Below are 19,435 nucleotides of genomic sequence, written 5' to 3' on the forward strand. Positions count from 1 at the left end.
GGTACATTTTGATATTCTATTCCCAAAAGCAGTCAACCAACTGCTTGAATGTATACGTCAAGACAGGCTTCCATACTTTATTTCTGAAAGTCACTGCAATATTTCGGAAAGGCTTAACATAGGACAGACTGACAGAAACCACTCACAGAACATGACATACAGACAACTTTTGAAAATTGTGCGTGAGGAATAGTCAAATGTTAGCAGTATCTAACGTGTATAAAATGTCTTCACATGCAGCACAGCCCCTTGTGACTTTTATTCTGGATTTGTCCTATTTGTGTCGGATGACCGTCTGATTATGATTTGGAGATTTTATGTGCGCTTTCAGATATGATGCTTATATCGCACACGTCTTCTTTACATGCAGCACAGTTCCTTGAGACTTTTATCCTGGATAAGGTCGTTTTGTCTTGGAAGACCATCACAACTGTGGTGTCTGTACACATATATACTCATGCCAATAATGGTTGTCACGGCCCTCACCACCCATACCCCCCACACCCCCTCTCCAATTAAAAAAATTGAAGGGGGTGACAACCATTATTTGCATGTGTATATTTAAACATGTCCTTTTTTCGCTGACATGTACGTGTCAAATGAGTGAAATCATGCAATTGGAGGACATCGACGGAACGGTCAATTTAACATAGGTTATCAGAACAGAACGAAAAACGAAACATCCTGACCTCTAAAGAACATGTTTTACAAATACAGTTGAACACAAGAGAAGATATACTCAAAATACAGAATGTGAGGCTTATCAGCTTATTCCTACATACTCTCAGAACGTAACAATATATATATATATATATGAATTGTATTAGACTATCAATGACTGAACCAAAAGAGGAGCACACACTCCTGATACATAAACCTGATAATCTTTATAAATATGTAAACTTTCATGTTTCAATAACATGTTCCTCGTGGTCTAAAGAGGTATTTTGTCATTATCGAACGACAAAGGCGCACATGTGCCTGATTACTAAATGCAGCTTATAACATTTTAGAACCTAGCAACATACATAATAGGTTCATAGCTGTGTTAGAATGTTTATTGGAATTGCGTTTCAATTGTCGACGGAAGAATCTATTGACCGTAGGTTCGATTCATCATAGGTTGCATTTCAATTGTTGACGGAAGGATCTATTGGCGCTTTCTCTGCTGGGACTTCCTTTACTTCGATTAAACTGAGCTTCGATGTAGGGGTCATATTTGTACTGTAGGGTGGCGGAGCTGTGGGTGGCGGAGTGGAACTTGTACCGTTAATGTCAAAGAGCGTGGCCGGAGTGGTAATAAATTTCAGTTCATTCAATTGAGTGGAGGGTCTCTTAGAGTAGGGCGGCGGGAGGGAAGCTACCGACACACGATGATGGGACATCTTGTAGAACGATCCAGCAGTGGATGGTCTTGATGGTCTGAAAGTAGATAAACAGCGTGAATAATATATTTCAAAAGTAAAGAAATTCAAATTCCCATAAATTCATTCAAGACAAGTTTATTTCGGAAACGGTTGTGATGAAATCTCCTTGTGAGAACAACAGAAGTCCCTGCCGAATTCCTGAAACACTGGAAGTACCGGTCAAACCTCGTACAATTGATGTATTAAGTTGGTGACCGTTATACTTCCCAGTTGGCCTTTCAATAGAGAGTAATGTCTGATTTAATCTCAATTCGTCCAAAATAATGGAGCCAAGGAACTACAGTACATTCGAGGAATTACGCGGATATTTCCCTACTTAAATTAGATTTTGAGTGACTATGTGAAACATGTCATGATACATTTCCTACATACCATTGTAGAAGTTTCAAAATTATTGCGAAAACATATTCAAAAATAATAATCGGTGAGTAGCGGCCCCTCATTAAGTGACTCACGCTGTTGTCCATAACTGCATAACATGTACACAGCGTGTAATACATGCACGGCAATAACTACACTGCTGTCGGCCTATTTACTTCTGCTACTTCTGCTATACTTAAATCAGCCAAGAACATGAACAGAAGTCAGACGTGCTGTTAATTCTCAACCATGTGTTGACTCTGACTGTTTATTATGGCATGGAAAGAGATAGATTGCTGAAGACATTTCGGCGATTAAGGGAAAATGTGTCACGTCAGAACTTTGTTAACGCTGGGAATAAGTATAATACTATCATTCGTGACAAAAAGAGACATCACATATGGGACACATGAGCTATAACCTATCACCCAATATAAACAATGCGAAGTTATTCTAGAGGACGTTGAAGAATGTCAAATTTGACGTTAAAAAGCCACCATTTATATCTTCAGATCATTGGCTTAATCATTTTCATAATTTGTAATGGCACTGTGAACGATTCATTTAATACGTTTAACACCCAAAATGATGATACTGTTTGATAACATCTTGGATTCATCCATAACAGAGAAGGAAGTCTTGAACGGTAGAAGTTTGGCACATCTTCTGGGTTGGATGGCATCATTCCTGTATTTATTGTTTCAGCCCAAGATATTGAGCACAAACAGTGTATCATGGGCTTCAAGTGAATGAACACTTCTTCTTCTACTCTCCATTCCCTATAAATAATAGAGCACTAAAACAAAAGAATGACGCCACAAATATAATTGTGGCGTAAAATTAAAACTAAAATACAGGGTTAACTTCATTATGTGCCCTTAATTCATTCTCAAAGACTTCCAGGCCCTTATGTTGGTACGGAAAATTGTAATAGAACGCGTATTTGAAATAATTAACATTGTTCTTACCTGTTCGTGATTTTGCAGTTGCCCTTCTTCATCGCCACAACGATAACACCAACAACGATGAAGCAGGCAGCACCGAGACAGCCCAAGACTATGGCTGTTGTCTTCGACTGAGGTTCTGTAAACATTATTAAACAGCTACATTGTTTATTAGGCCACACAGTGCAGATGCAGGTAACTAAAACTGTGCACTTGACTCAAATATCTTGGGATTGTGATTAATATGTCCTGGATTTATGAGTAATATATCTTGGTATGCATGTTACAGGAACTATTTGATCAAACACGTTGATTGTGTGAGGAGAGGCTAAGATAACTCTTCTTCTACTGAGCGTTTATTCCAAAACGTCCCAATCCACACGTTTCTAATATATTACAATATACATGTAAGCAAGAATGTACAAATACTTAGTTTAGACAGTTTAGATAGAGCATTTAGTAGACGTTAGTCACGAAGACGCTCGGAGACTACAACATAGGAAGTTAAAGCGTTTTAATTAATGACGGTTTGGTTATAACTTATTACAATCAGTAATTATTAACCATCATATTCACAGGTCAAATAAAACTTAAGAGCCATTCAAAGTCAAACACCTCATCCAGATTTCAGGATAGTGCCCCGCTAATGTGATTCCGGTAAACCGCAAAGGAAGCTTTGTTAAATGTGTCAACGGTCCAGGATAGCTGTATAACCATTGTAAGTAATCCCCAAGACCAGAAGGAAGTGGTGAAGGAACGTTATTTGATGTTTGTGATGACCACCAAAAGACGAATGATTAAGAACCAGTTGAGACAAAGATTCCAGAGACAGATCAGGAGCGTCCGACAAGAAACTAAACCATTTAAGAGCTCGAGTATTCCCGTTGAGAGCAGTACTAATACCAAGAAGGATTGGATGGGTCATTATTTGAAATTCTTGAAACCGTTGGATGAAATACATGGCAGGACCCCAGAGAATCGATACACACCTTGTGAACATAACCATCAGTGAGTCCACTGAAGGTCATCCCTATGCCCAGAAAAATGTGATGGATCCTCCCTTAATATCCACTGGAGCTGCCATGATGGATGAAATGAATGACAGGACTCCAGAGAACACACATTCAGCTCCGCTCGCAGAATTTGCGCCAATACGGTGGGTGAATTCGACCAGTGGAAGCCTAAGCTATTGATCATTTTGTGATCGCTTGAAATCGTATTAAGTTTAGAGTCTGCCAACTATTAACATTAGGTGTCATGATCAGTAACCCCAATGATGTCAAAAGGTACGTTGGTCCAGAAAGGAATAACTTGCTATTCACACGGACGTGAATAAACTACCATTGGTGAGGGGAAAATTGACTTATATAAAATGCTGAAAACACAAAGATCTCCTTTGAGTGGCACAAAGATCGAATGAGTTTCCACACACAACTCCCAATATGAATCTAATGACACCAAAATAAATACAGGTATCTTTGGTAAATATGTTTATTTGGATGTCCATGTACGCATACAAACATGACTGCCATTGTAATCAGCTTCCATGTGACGAAATGCAAAGAAAGCCTCAAAATGATCTGGAAGCGAAACATGAGAAGTACTTAAATCCTGGAAGAAGGTTATTTCCACGAAGGTTAAACATTGATGATTTTAGAGCGGTTAAAATTGCAAGTTATGAGTACGTTGCAGTCTTCATATTGGTAATTTGTATATTGGGTATTTTGTATACTTCTCAAAACACTTTCTGGTTCCCCAAACAAAGTCGCGTGTTTGTCTCTGTTTTACACTTTTTGCATGTTTGGTGCTTAACGCCGCATTCAGCAGTTATACAGCTATTTCATCGCGGTCTGAAAATGATTGAATCCGGACCAGACAATCCTGTGATTCAAATCAGGATCATCGATCTACGCAATTCAGATACGATGACATGCGTCAATCACGTCAGCGAGACTGACTACAGAATTCCCGATTTTATACAATTATTCACCACTTCAGTAGGAATTCAATAGTAGAGATTTCGTTGTTTGTTGATATAACAGAATTACCATTCATGTTATAATATACATAAATATACAATGTCAACGGCAGAACATAACCTGTTATCTCTATTATCTGCCGAAACACATTCTGCACATATATATGTATATTATATTTATGTTAACTATGAACTAAATATACTACAAGAGGGAGCTGGTTTGTTGTGTCTATACAATATGTTTCTAGGAGTTATCCCCCAGACGCCAAATATATTCAAATGCACTATGTTTAGAATGTTTCATAAACCCCCTTTCTTGCACACTTACCATGCTCTTCTTTCGGGTCCTTCTCATTCTTCTCATCTGAATCTGTTTCGAAATTGAAGAAATATTACAGCTAATGGTTTAAATGCCACCCAGTTTGTAATATCAATAATAATAGTCACTGCATTAATATATGAAAATTGTTTTAACATTATCAATTGAACAAATCAAATATATATACTCATCTAAGTGTGCATTTGGACCAATGATTGCATTTACATATACTGATTTATGTAAAGATTTGACTATAAGCATTCTTTAATAGTTTCAGTCACACTGCGTATTTGACAGCCACATCTGATGATATAATGAGTAAGCGAGTAAGTGATTGATTGTGTGAGTGAGTGAATATAGCCCGTAAAAGTGTACACAAAATTTAAGTGTATGTGATCCATGAAGATCATAAAAGGATCAATGTTAAAGCTTAAAGCGTTTTATACTAACGTGTAAATGACGTAAGATGGACAGTACATGCATATGTTAAGTAAATGATTAGTTATGTGTTGAAAGTGAAACGTTTACATGCATCACAAACCGAAACATGAGTCTCATTAACCTATTCAGACAATGACCTACTTTTTAGCCGATCCGAATTTTCTCGTGTGAAAGAGAAAATAGACATTACAAACAACTATGGTTACACTGAATTCCAATTCCTTGTTTCTTCAGAAAATGGTATTTACAAATGAATTTTAATTCTAAACTTTAATAACATCGTATTTCTATATTTTATGGCGAGAGGTTGGCAGCATGACCATAACTAAGACGTCACAGACTGCCCCTGTTTTATGAGGACGTAAAATGATTCACAATGCATCTGGCTCACTGGTTACACCTGTTATGTGTTTTTACGCATATTCAGAGTAGTTCTGTAACACACAATGTGATTGATATACCATCAGTTCCATACCAGACCGCCAAACTATTCTAGCGGCAGAGCCTCGTTTTGAGATTTCCACGTTTCCGTTTGTCAGAGCTCGCTGTACGACAGAGCACGCTGTACGACATGTTTGCAAAGATTAAAAGGAGCGTAGTGTTGCAACATACATGTGCTTAGATGTATCAAATAATACTGATTAATATGTATGTATCCAGTTAAATGAATTGGTCTCAAAATTCTGGACTGGTTATTGTACTAAGTTGCGCAATAGGACGGAACCGAGACTGTTGTGTAATAAATGTTCTGACTTGTGCCACATACATCAGTTCCATCAGATATTTCCTCACACTTGAGTGATACAAGCAATGGCGTTAGCGGCACATTTGTAGATTAAAGCTGAGATGCTGAGAAAAGCTGTTGTATAGCGATGATGAACGTGGGAACACACAACACACACACACACACACACACACACACACACACACACACAGACAGAGAGAGAGAGAGAGAGAGAGAATGAGGGGGGCACACACAGAGGCACACACTCACACATACACACGCATGCACGCACAGACACGCATACAAGCAAACAACACAAACACATCCTTATGAACAACATTTATATAAAATGTCATTTACCTATTTAAATACTGACACTGTGGAGCTGGAAAATTTCATTCTTATCCCAAGTGTCAAATGATAAATATATGATACCATGATATTGAACTTTTGATCAGTAATCGTTTTAAGTGCATTTATGGTGAACGTATGGTGATACTGCAGGAGGTAGCGACCTGGAAGTTAAAATTATGTTAGTAACTTGGTACTATGGATAATTATATAGTATTATAACAAATACATTTGTTTCAAAACTGTCAAAATCGTAAGACCTCTTTCCTAACTTTGTTAAGGTTTTATAGACAAACAGCGATATTACATCGTTGAATTCGAGAGAGACTATGAAAACACTACCTATGCACTGGCTGACATCATCCGCGCCCACTCCAGGAGTTGTCGTTCCTGACGGGCACATCAGGCAGGAAGTGCTAGCTGTTTCGTGTTGATAAGTGCCTTTCTCGCACAACTCACACTTGCCGTTTACCTCCTTTGAACCCGCGGGGCATTGTCCTGGACAAATGAGAGAATATTGCAAGACTGACAATTCTAAGATTTCAAAGCATGACGTTTTTGCACGACATTTTGCTTGTTGAAAGATATGATAATTCGAACACGTTGCCAAAGTATTGGACTTTATTCTTTTAAGAATGGTATGAAACTATAAAATCAGTTAATTCTTTTAAAGTAACTTGAATAACATACAAAGAAATGAATTTACAAATTCACAGCTCTAGTTTTTTTCCAATGAAAGGAAGGAAATGTGCTACAGGCAAATATATTGTGCGATGGAATGAAGTTGACCGCCGTGAACTGACCACAGACACCCTCTGTGGGCGTTGTTCCAGAAGGACAGGTGGTCACTGTCGTGGTGGACATTGAATCTGTATCTACCAGATAGGTGGCGCCATCTATGCTCAGTGTCAATAGTGTTTTACTGCTGTTGACAAGTGACTGGATAGAAAGTTCGGTCTTCATCAGTTTGTTCAGGTAGTTTGTAAGGCCTGTAGTTACTGTGAAACATAATTAAACATAGGTAATTGTTTGATTAGGATTCTGGAAGCCGGCCAATAGATGTGGAAATGTATTGATAACAACGTCCTGTTATTTCTCTCCAAGTCGTGTTTCTATGTAGATTCCTTGAACATTATCAAACATGTGATAACGGTGTAAGAATATACATCAAAACGTGTTTCAGGTGTTGTCCAGAAAATATGTTGCTTTAACGACATTTAGCTAAATGGCATTATAACAAAATTACCTTATAATAGAGAAACGTATTGCCACCGTTTTCAAGCGATTACTCAAACAGATTGATTGGGGATATTTTATAGATTGCTTAACATCTAAATATGTTCTACCAATGTGGACAGATTCAACGTAACATTTACCAATGTTATTTTCAACAAACTCGGTGAGATCAAGAGATTCCGTGCTGCCCATGATGGTGGAAATGAGAACGGATACAACGGTGGGTGTTGTTGACCTCTTGCTCACTCCATCCCCATTGCAGCTGTTGATTTCAACCGACGCTGTACATATGTTCTCCTGGAGGCAGGTCAAGTCTTTCACACTGTCAGAAACTTGGGACTTGATTTCATCGGATCGACCATTACCAGAGGTACATGGGAAGTCTGGGTATGTGACGGTGTGGGTCACGTCGTAACGGGTGGCTCCCTCAGCAGCTAAATATGAGATGAAAAATCATTAACGTCATGAAATGGATTTAATCATCAAACGATAAATATGTAACAAGGTTAGAAGATAAAGTTGCCAAGATTTCGCGGCAAAATGCTTGAACGTACAATTAAGAACGGCAGCCGAACGGATATGGAATTTGATTATTCCGTCGAACGCCCAGGAGCCATTCCATTCTTGGGTATAATGGAGGAAACTCAGTTTTGGATCCCCCGCCGTTATATAGATGGACAATTGCGACGTAAATAAGCAGTCTGGATTCTTAACATATTCTGCTGCCCAAGAAAGATAAAATGGCCTTGAATGTTATATGAGAGGATCACTGAAATTGATGACTTATAATATGTCTGCAGACTGATCTGTTCACACACAAAAAAAGAAGCTTTTGAACCAACTGGACGTGTTCATTCACCATACATTAATTTTAGATATGCATGTTCTACGATCAATGGAGAGCTTCACGTGCTTTTCATGTACCCGCCATTAAGAACATATCAAGTCTCAGTACACTGTTCTTACAGTTCGATAACTTGGAAAGTCAACTGATTTCGTTGTTTATAAGCAAATATGGGGTCTCCTGAACTGACAACAGCTCAAAGATGCAAAATGCTGTCATGTCACTGAAGGCTATTGCAAGCAGTGTTTGTTTCCATCCATCGACTATCAACCGATTGGCCAGTAAACAACAGCAAACTAAGGACCGTCGGTATTCAGACTGACCATGAGTGACGACTCTTGAATAGATTACAGCCCAATGTCTTTGACGTCACAGTTAGTGACACCAGTGGTAGATACATACACAAGTAAATATGGAATCAACTCACGTCGACAAGCAGGAGGTCTGGCGTTACTCTTGTGTTCCTGGTGGTTCCACACATAGTTACTGCCAGAACCACACTCATACACAGGTAACGGTTTCTGGGAGAACACCATATCCCCTCGGCATGTGATAGTGCATCTGGTGTAGCCCTCAGACTCTGTACAGTTCTTCACATTTCCAGTGGACAGACGCAGTGTTGGGCACTCTAAGTTAAAATATAACAATAAACTGAAGCATCATGCAAACTGACTTGTATCTTGTTACTTTTCACGAAACTGTTATGATATGCTATGATATACAGCTTCTAACACAAACACACCCTGAAATGTGACTTTTGGTCAACGATTACAACAGCTAAATTGTACCTGTTAGTATCTGCCAGTAAATTAGATCTTGAGTGCACATCGGCTAGTTACCTGGGCAGGCGTCTATATTACATTGTTGTGTCTCTTCAGAAACGCCATCACAAGCGTCACCACCCTCGTCAGGTGGCGGGCTGTCACAACGACGACTTCGTGATCTGGTTCCGCCTCCACAAGACACTGAACACTCTGTCATCTTTGACCATTCTCCCCAGTTGCCATTGACTTCAATAAGAAATTTCAGAGATGTTACTGCGGCATGCTTGAACATTTATGATTCTCATTCTTGTACAGAACTAAGTCCCAATGGTCTCGTGTGTGGTGATTTACCTTCAGTTGTTGGCAATCTATAGCCTGATTATATATTGTATTTGCTCTCTTTAAAAATACCGTTTTAAGACAACATGCTAGTTTTCCTTTTTTGAATCTGTGATACACTGGTAGTTTTACTGTTCTTCGTCAAGAAACTTTTACTTTCTAGTTTTATTGTTCTGTAATACAATACTTTGTTATTCTCGTCACGATATGGATGAAATATTGCCGATGTGACGATAAAAAATAACTCACTCACTCTTGTACAGAGCATTTGAAGACACGAATATCTCATTACAGTTGATTTCTCCTAAAAAAGGCATTTTCAGTTGATAGTTACATGACATTGATGGTTATATGACCTGATAGTAACAAAATATATTCCATGGCACATGTTTATACTGTATACCCAGTCGTACAGTAGCACATATCCCTGTGCGTGCTATGGGATTTGGGATTTGGGAATTTGTAACTGGAATGTACTGCACATTTCCAAGTTGAAACACACCTACAAGCTCTTGACACAGTTGCCCCTTGAAACCCTTCAGGCACTTGCACGTGTAATTTCCGTTTCCGTTTTCACAGATGGCGCTGTTCTGACACTCGCCATGTGCGCAGTAGTCTGGTGGGATGCTACACGTGTCCCCTGTCCAGCCATCTTGACAGTCACATGTAAATCCTTCCAGCTCGTCCTTGCAGGGGTTGGAGCCACAAGGGTTGGTAAGACAGCCATCAACAGCTGCAACAGATAGTCGTGCTGTTGTACATATCTCGCCAAAACGTATTGGCGGTGGTGTAGGCTAATGGTTAAGGCGTTCGCTTGTAACACCGAAGACCCGTGTTCGAATCCCAACGAATGGTGTCTGGTGGCTCATTAGCGCACCAAAAGGAAATGATGGAAATAACGTACATATCAATGCAAGTTGTAACTCTCCAAAGTAAAACTAGTAATATGAGTGCACCAAAATAGTCAAGTGGAAGAAGAGTTCACTTTGCAATAATATGGCGATGGCAACATTACCCTTGTGACAAATAGTTTCTCGAATAAATTAATTGAAATGTACTGTAATGTATCATGAAAAACGTAGTTTGGGTTTTGTATGAGCGTTCATACGACCACAATAGTAATTGACATTTGACATGTAAGGGCACATAACTCTTTCTGACTGCTGCTTCAATCTTATCTGAAGCCCATGGTTGTATCATAGCACGATAAGTAAATGACTATACGTCATCGAATATCAGAATAAGAGGAATACGAAGAATTGATTTTTAAACCCACCATCACATTGACTTGGTACAATGAGGCTGCTGCCATTCTTTATGAATGTGAACGCTGAATCTTGTAGTATGGACACACAGGAAGTTGTCTGAGCCTGTATTTCACCAAGGGACGCAACTCTCTCAATAATGTTGATGGCGCTCAAGGTAATATCTAGAGTAAAAATACCACCAAACATCGTTGTATTGAAGGGACCTACGCAAATATTTAGCGATTCGATTGAGGAATAAGGATTGACTAAATAAGGAAGAAGGACCAAGCTTTTACTTCGAGACAACCGTACTTTCGATATATCAAAGTTCCACAAAATGGTGTTTGAGTATACGTTCTGTTACACTGACGATATCTATAAAACATGAATCCAGTATTTCAAATATTACCAGAACCACATTCTCTTATCGTCTGCATGTGGTACACACATAGCTAACTTCAGATAAAATGTTTTCGGCAAATTACACAAGGTTTTCTATGTTAATACCTCCATTTCCTGATACAATGGCAACCTCGCTGTCACGTGGAACAATAGGGGTTGTTAGCGACGCAATGTTATCGGAGTAAATCGGGTTTCCATTCAGGTAGAGAGCCAGGTCCTTGTTGCTGCCATCTAAGGTCAAGGTCAGATGTTGCCAGTAGCTTGTTGCAGGGTTTACACCTGTATCTAGGAGGTTTCTATTTTGAATAAAGACCGTTTCTAAATACGTGTTGTTGTTGTTGTTGTTCAAAGCAGATATATGACTGCCACATATTTAAACCAAAATACAAAGTGAGTGTATCTTTCAGCAATCCACTCATTTAGAAAAGAAAACATGAAATGTTTACAATGACAATGATGTAAAGATACCTACCCTTGTATATTCAGAGATACGCTGTTGGTGACGGAGAGCTCGACGACGGTGTTGCCGTCAGTGTCGGTAATGCGTGTCAGAGTGTGTCCAAGGCTTGTGTCCGAGCGGCTCCAGAAATACATGGTCAGGGCGCTCAGGTCCGAGCTGATATTACCGAACACAGCCTCCTTGTTAGCACGAACCTTTAAGTCAAAAGCTGAATAGAAAACAAAGTCATATGACGCCCTTCTGACGTATACTGTAAGAGAATATGTTTTCGTGTGACCTCACATGCCTCTCTGTAGCACGTCACTACCACCCTGGACACACGAGTCCCTTCCCTTTGTCAGTATATGATGATGGAATGTTTCATTCTGAATAATATTATTTGTTTACCAGCACCAGTCCGAAGTATAACATTTCCCCAGCAAGAAATGACTGTCATTCTTTGTAACTTCAATCTGCTGATACGTGAGTGGCATTTAATAATGTGCTGTTATGTTGAAACAAAGAATGGGCCTGGTCAAGAATATTTGTTTCTCAACATTTGTGGTAGTCGAAGTTGTAAAGGCCAAAATGTGTGAACTGTACTCATTTTGCATTGTTTCATACAAGCTGTGTTCATTATTCAATCAATCTTATACTACCACACATATTATTATAACAATAAGAACGAAGAACGATGGATAAATAATTATTTCATTCAAGACTTCGTTAATTCGTGGATTGTATAGAAATGTTAAAGGTCTAAGACCTGCATCACTTTGGGCTAGAGAGATAATGTATACAGTGTTCATTTCAGTTTTCGCATTTCGGAGTTCCGGATCTGCGTCCAAAACAACAAACGTACCAACACAGGCACTGGCGTCTTGAGATCCTTGCGGTGATGTAGTACCGGTCGGACACGACGTGCACGACGTCTTCCCTTCACCATTTTGATACGTCCCAGGGGAACATGGCGTGCAGGGTGCCATGCCGTCCAATGAGAAGGAGCCTTTTGTACAGGTATCTATAAACACCATGTCATGTTGCATTAATGGCCGAGTTTACACATTAGTTATTGGTGATGGTTCTCATTCGAATTGTAATAGCTTTCCGTTTAATGTCATAATAATCCTTTGCTTACATGTTTACGCTTTGTACAGTGGCATTACATCATTAAAACTAAATATGACATTATGTTTACAAAACGTCTTCATTAATAGCCTTGACTATCCCCAGACATGTATCAAGAACAAACATCAGCGAGACTACGACATGTTAGTAGCTGTACATCTCACCGATACAATCGTTCACAGATCTTGATGCGGTAGATCTGGTCGACTTCCCCTCGCCACACTGTTTACAGGAATCCGAAAAGCCTTCATCAGCATAGCTGCCAACGGGACAGGACACGCAGTCTCCAGAGGCCGGGTCTACATACGTCCCTGTGGGACATCCGGCTGAAAAGAAATGTGATTGCTTCTGTTAAGTTTGTTTGTTGTTTAACGCCGCACTCAGCAATATTACAGCTATATGGTAGCGGTCTGGACCAGACAATCAAGTGATCAACAGCTTGATCATCGAGCTACACAATTGGGATACGATGACATGTGTTAACCTGGTGAGCGAGCCTGACCACCTGTTCCCGTTAGTCGCCCTTACGAGCATGGTTTCTTTACGGCCTGAATGCTGCTACAAATGGGTTGATGCTCATGCCATGTATACTCGTGCCATTAGAAGCAAACATTTTCTTGATTAAACAAATGTAGGGCAAACGAACATAATCTGACTGATAAACACATGGTCACGATTTAGTCGGAATTGTACTTCTGGCAGAGATTCATGGACGGGTCCAGGAATTTTCCCTGAACGCCCCTTTAACTTTAATAAACATTAACTTCAATGTGGCCTTTAGTCAATTTCAACAAAAAAACAAAAAAGCGGGGGGGTCGGGGTGGGGGGTGTAAGGTTTGTGGGGGGTGTTTCGAACCCTTCAGATTACTTAGGGATGAGGAAAGGATATTGCCGCTTTTCTTTAATGGGATTGCGTCAAAGCAGAACAGTAAAAACATAGTTTTGCATATTATAAGGTTTAAGTATAGGAGATTGTGTCCCTAACGATAGAGATACAGAATGCAACCTCACAGCATGAAATGTGTTCGTAGTTTTCTTTAGTTCCAAAAGGACAGTCAAGCGCCGCGTTTCCTGCATAGAAGGAGTCTTCTTGAGTGTTCAGTCCATACTGGGACATACTGAGGTCTCCATTGTCAAGCATTTGGTCAATGGAACCTATGACATTGTCGAAACCTTTCTCCGACCTTGTTCTTGCAGCCTCAGCATTTTCATTGGAACCTATATCAAAGGGCACTGTAATAACAAACGTTATGACCGTAGGAACTGTTGATCGTTTGACTTTGGGATGGACAATCTCTGTGACAGATCCTTCTACAGAGCGCTTCCTTCTTCTACCTACTTCACCACATTGTATATCGACATATTCCGCATGACATACTGGAAATGCCGCTAAACATGTATGGCTGAAAGCGCTGCTCGTGTTGATGATGTTGACGAACTGTTGTGCGATGGCAAGCTGGGTGTTGTTGTCAGGACAGGATCCGGAGTAGTAGTAAAATTCACTGGCAAGCTTCATGTTGCGTGGATTTCGCTTTTCTGAAGATAATTCAGTATGGCATTTAATTAAAAAACAAACAATCAGCGATCAGTGGTCACATTACATGGATCAGAAGTAGGATAAGTTGTACTTTTATCTTAAGATGGGCATAGATGATGTGGACATTTTCTGCTGTTAGACCATAAAAGAGACAATAATTAAAAAGGACACTAACACGTTATAATCAAAAATGGTTTATGATCATAACTTCCTGAATTGGACTTGTATAATTCGTTCCTAAGTATCTTTGGCAGTTGAGTAGCCTTTGCATGTGTTTGTGACGGATGCTCATGGCGAATCAGGATACGTTCATCCTTTCATGACCATCAAGTAGTATTACTATTGGATAGTGATTCCAAAACACAGAATTAGTTGTTGCGTTCTAAACTGCCCTGATTGTAACAATATATTCACCAAATATTCAATAGTCATTAAATAAATACACAATAAATATTCATAAAAATCTAGGCTAGGCTGAATCACACTGCCAGGAGACACTAACACGTTGGACGTAGATGATAAACGAAGGTACTATGTAGATATTAAACTTTGCAACTTTGTACTTAGTTTCAGGGCGACATCTTTCTCCTCCATCGAGTACATATTGATTTGAAATATCTAAATTATCATGCATGATGATTTGTATTACATTACTTTAATGGACAAATCTAATGGACCAGCCGTAGCCTTGAAACAATTACAGACAAATGCGTTGATTCCCATAAGAGGTGTCATGTTCTTGATGCCTGTCAAAGTATTCTTTGGGAAAACTGGGCACACACGAATCACAACAATATACAATACCAGCAAGCTAACCTGTACAGTCCAGGACGTCGTCGCTTGGAAACCATTGCCCAGTTTGTTCTCCACAGACGTATATGTCTGGGACACCCCTCGTCACATCGTATGCCTCGTTACACAGCATGGTGCACATCCTGCCACCAGAACCCCAGGCGTCATAGACGAGAGCTCCATTTTTAGGGACCGGCAGGTCGGCACACACGGTTTCTGACAACAATATGACACCAACCATACTTCACCACCTGCTTTTCATACATATCTGACAATACAGATCTGCCGCAATACTTTAATCAGTGTTTTTACATATACTCCCCATCAAAGGTTTAGACTCACTAGTGTAAGTGTAGCCACTTACTTCAATCAACTGTTCTGAACTAGAGTTTGTAAAGTAATCCATACAGTTTAAAAGTACTGTTTATATATGAGCTGATGTATTGTAAAACAAATTCATGACTTTGAAAAGTTTATTGACATGTGTTCAATAAATGACGAAACTCGGTGAAAAATGGAATTCTTTTTATCAAAACTTTACACCAAAACGCAGCTGTTCACATGCACGATATTTGCACATGCTTTTCAGCAATTTGATGCATGATCCTCGTGCAATGAATCTGCATAAGGTTTTCAGATGTTTCCCCCAAGTTAGTGGAGAAATTCATCTTCGTTGTAACCATATGTACATACATAACATATAGTGATTGATTTAAGCGAGTCTAAACCTTTGATGTGTAGTATATATCACGGAATGTCCGGGACGTGTCAGTTTGAATGATTCATCTAACAGAAACTACACCCTATTGCCATCTTGGTTGAGTTACTAAACAAAAGCGGGAATTGTAGAATGTGTAGAATTGCCCAGTGTATTTAACCCTGGAAAGAGAGGGAAGACTCAACCGTAATTTAGAGGGAAGACCCAACCGTTATTAAAGATATGCTTCAGATTGACAGCCCTTACCTACAAGAGAGGTTCAATGATTACAGATAAAAGCGTAAGGTAGTGTGCACAGTGACGAAGTCAAGACCTGCACAGCTACATGCACGCTGATTCGGAAGATGAATGATAAAGGTGGATGCAATCTTCACCTGCAGCAGCATCTTCCTTTAGCACCCGCCACTAAGCGTGGATGGTTTGCCAGTGGCTGACACAGTTCCCATATGACACCCCTAGCAACGCTCGGAAACATCTTACAGGAATGAGATGACATTTTCTTACTGGACACACACACCAATTCGTATGCAAAGTAGAAACTACCCGAAAAATAATTTCTGAAATCCTTACTTCTGCAAAAGGGCTTAAATGCATCCGAGGCCCACGTCCACGATGCCGTTGGGGGGAAGACGTTGGCGTCTTTCTGACAGAGGATGGAGTCGGGTCCCTGCAAGGGGTAGCCTGAGTTGCAGGAGAGAGAGCAGATGAAGCCGTGGCCGTGGCCGTCAGGACAATCGTACTTCAACTTGTCGATGGGATCCTGGAGATCTGGTTCCTGACAGTACAGACCTGAACACAAGGATATCTATATAAACACCCCAGTAAACATGATTTTTCTATGGGCCATGGCATCCAGGGTGGGTGAGTTTAGGTCTTCGCTGCTTTTAGCAATGTTACAGCAGTATTATGGCTCGGGACACCAGAAATGGACTTGAGACATTATACCTATGTGAGGAATGGAACGCCTTAACCACTTGACTACCCCGCCACCCGTTTGGTATCCCACCATATTGGAAGGAAATCATTTAAATGCTTTGGAAAGAACATGGACAGAATGATCTGTCAACCTATGCCTCCCGTATTTTTAGGGTTAAGGGTTGCACAGATTTTAAAGATCTTAACAAAGATCACATCTTAAAAACTCCTAATAACTGTAGAGACATTTTCACAACTTTCCAAATGTGTCAATGCTTGTGATATGCTAGTAATCTTTCCCTAGTTTTTCAAATGTGTGAATGGAAAGTTACTTCTTCAAATGCAAGGGCTCGTAAATCTTAACATTTGAAACTTCATGAACGTTAATTCTAATTCCTTGCAGACACTTCTATGCCCTTATAGTTGTCCAACTTGGCATACTTACCATTGATGGTGACTTTAAATGAACACTGAGCTGTATTCCCTTCAGAATCTGTGGCGGTTAGTGTCACCTTCGTCTCGCCCAATTCAAAGACCGCTCCTGATTGGTGACTTCCTGTGATTGTGACCTCTGAACTGTCCTTGACAACTGGTTCGTCCCACGTGACTACCTTTCCCCCCGCCCTTCTTTTCAGAATAATCTTCAGCGTCATCGGGGCAGCCATTAGTGAATGATGGTGGACTGATATCTGCAACAGAGATGAAGGTACAAAGTTCCAGTCGGGGTGCTCTCCCTTCAATTCTATTTATTCAATATATGTTTTTTGTATTGTATTATCGCGGCCATTGAATTCACCTGTGAATAAATCTTCAGGTTTTAAAGAAATAACTGATTACTAGGTGAGCTAATTTCCCATATCCCTTATTACACCCAACCCACTGCAAACACCTCAACACTGCAGAGTCATGACAAGCATCGGTTGCTGAAGACCAATTCTAACCCAGATCTTTACAGGTCGTGTGGTGCATCGTCATCTTCAACCTACTTATAGATCTACAGAGTGGTCGTGGATACTGCCAACAATTTCATAACAGATACAAGACGTCGCCGTTGTATTACATTTCTCAAAGATAATCCGTTTGGAAGGATAGTAAGACCATTAAACTGGTTTAACGCATGTAAACGTAGTTTTACTTCAGTCACAGAAAAGCAGGTCGTGGAAAAGGGTAAGCTACAAAGTGAATTACACTGACACCATGATAATCCGGACGAATCTGAGATTCGAACCTGGACTTTGCGGATCCCGGAAAAGCCATTTGGCAGCGTGGCAGCAAATTATACATACCTGCGCAGGTTCCGGGCGGGGTCCATTGCCCTGTTGCCAGACATGTGCTCATCATCATCCCTCGTGCTTGATAGCCCCTGTCGCAGGTCATCAAGCAGTACGTGCCGTACACGACGTCCCCCCCAGACACGTCAGCTGCCCGTTTGCCACACTTGGCGGTGTACCACAGGAAACAGCTGTGAAAAGCGGGAAGACAGGCGACACTTGTAGTGTAAAGATACAAGCCAGGTCAACAGCAACAACATAATACCGATGTACTAGGTGTATTAACCATGACAGCTGTAACTATCCTATGCATATAACTTGATCAGCAAAAACACCAGGTGTTTGCGAAAAGGGTACACAAGCTGCCCTCTTAGTAGCGTCCGCCACTTACAGTCGGTTTGTTGTGTGGCATATAAACAAAGCAGACTTATTGGCCAGAGCTCCAGTGAACATTATGGGCTAACTGACGCACCGCACATGGAAGATCCAGGCAAATTGTATAATTTCAATGTCCAATACAGCCAAACACCTTTTTTATCTCTGATAAAGGGTCTATAAAGATGCTTTGAGTTATGCAAGGCTCGACACACCAGTGTTCCACACACTGGTGTTTGACTGTCTCTAGGTAAATGTTTGGTAAACGAACCTACAGGCCTACCTGCTTCTAATGTTATTTACAGGATGGTGACTCGAGGCTCAGATAGCTTGATCCAATGACGAGTAATGATAAGAATATTCACAGAAATATCCATACCTTTACACCTTGGTTCTGGATGAGACCAGTCCCCTTCTTCACACTTGATGGGGTTAGAACCGTCAACGGTGTAGCCGTCGTCACAGTACACGGTGCACTCCGATCCTGACATGTCCCTCTTGGTGCATTGGAGACGACCATGGTCAGCATACGTAAAGGGGGTACAGTGGATCGCTGAAACGTGAAGTAAAAACTCTAATTTTAATTTGAGGAATGTGTCAGGGCGTACGGATGTTACGGGTTTGGTGGTACAGAAACGGATCGAAGGGCGATGGGCGACAGGATCAGCTCGTATATGATACAATATACATATATCTGTGATATATAGTTTATATATACAAGTTATATAAATATATACCGAATTTCCGGTACGTATCATATATATGTGTGTGTGTGTGTGTGTGTGTGAGTGAGGGCATATAGCTCAATGTGCAAACCGGATCATATATGACATGTAACATGTAAGTGACGTTACATAAATCTCAGTGTCCACGTGACGTTCTAA

At 40.3% G+C, this 19,435-nt stretch overlaps 1 protein-coding gene across 1 annotated transcript in view; it reads right to left on the reverse strand.

The window, feature by feature from the left end:
- Nucleotides 1-685: 685 nt before the first annotated feature.
- Nucleotides 686-19,435, reverse strand: part of LOC124257313 — a 30,928-nt gene continuing 12,178 nt past the window's right edge. Inside the window, exons 7-27 of the mRNA XM_046691347.1 lie at nucleotides 18,931-19,104; nucleotides 18,293-18,367; nucleotides 17,517-17,594; nucleotides 16,561-16,779; nucleotides 15,297-15,488; nucleotides 13,955-14,176; nucleotides 13,108-13,269; nucleotides 12,678-12,836; nucleotides 11,849-12,044; nucleotides 11,482-11,672; nucleotides 11,004-11,156; nucleotides 10,230-10,460; nucleotides 9,464-9,634; nucleotides 9,052-9,252; nucleotides 7,921-8,214; nucleotides 7,348-7,542; nucleotides 6,887-7,042; nucleotides 5,038-5,079; nucleotides 2,756-2,870; nucleotides 1,327-1,422; nucleotides 686-1,296 (exon numbers count right to left, since the gene is read on the reverse strand). Coding sequence (XP_046547303.1) covers nucleotides 1,131-1,296; nucleotides 1,327-1,422; nucleotides 2,756-2,870; nucleotides 5,038-5,079; nucleotides 6,887-7,042; nucleotides 7,348-7,542; nucleotides 7,921-8,214; nucleotides 9,052-9,252; nucleotides 9,464-9,634; nucleotides 10,230-10,460; nucleotides 11,004-11,156; nucleotides 11,482-11,672; nucleotides 11,849-12,044; nucleotides 12,678-12,836; nucleotides 13,108-13,269; nucleotides 13,955-14,176; nucleotides 15,297-15,488; nucleotides 16,561-16,779; nucleotides 17,517-17,594; nucleotides 18,293-18,367; nucleotides 18,931-19,104 — 3,488 coding nt within the window. The 3' untranslated portion in view covers nucleotides 686-1,130. The remainder of the gene's footprint in view (nucleotides 1,297-1,326; nucleotides 1,423-2,755; nucleotides 2,871-5,037; nucleotides 5,080-6,886; nucleotides 7,043-7,347; nucleotides 7,543-7,920; nucleotides 8,215-9,051; nucleotides 9,253-9,463; nucleotides 9,635-10,229; nucleotides 10,461-11,003; nucleotides 11,157-11,481; nucleotides 11,673-11,848; nucleotides 12,045-12,677; nucleotides 12,837-13,107; nucleotides 13,270-13,954; nucleotides 14,177-15,296; nucleotides 15,489-16,560; nucleotides 16,780-17,516; nucleotides 17,595-18,292; nucleotides 18,368-18,930; nucleotides 19,105-19,435) is intronic.

The sequence above is a fragment of the Haliotis rubra genome, unplaced genomic scaffold, assembly GCF_003918875.1.
Source record: "Haliotis rubra isolate DU_JTF1 unplaced genomic scaffold, ASM391887v1 Scf658, whole genome shotgun sequence".
NCBI lineage: Eukaryota > Metazoa > Mollusca > Gastropoda > Lepetellida > Haliotidae > Haliotis > Haliotis rubra.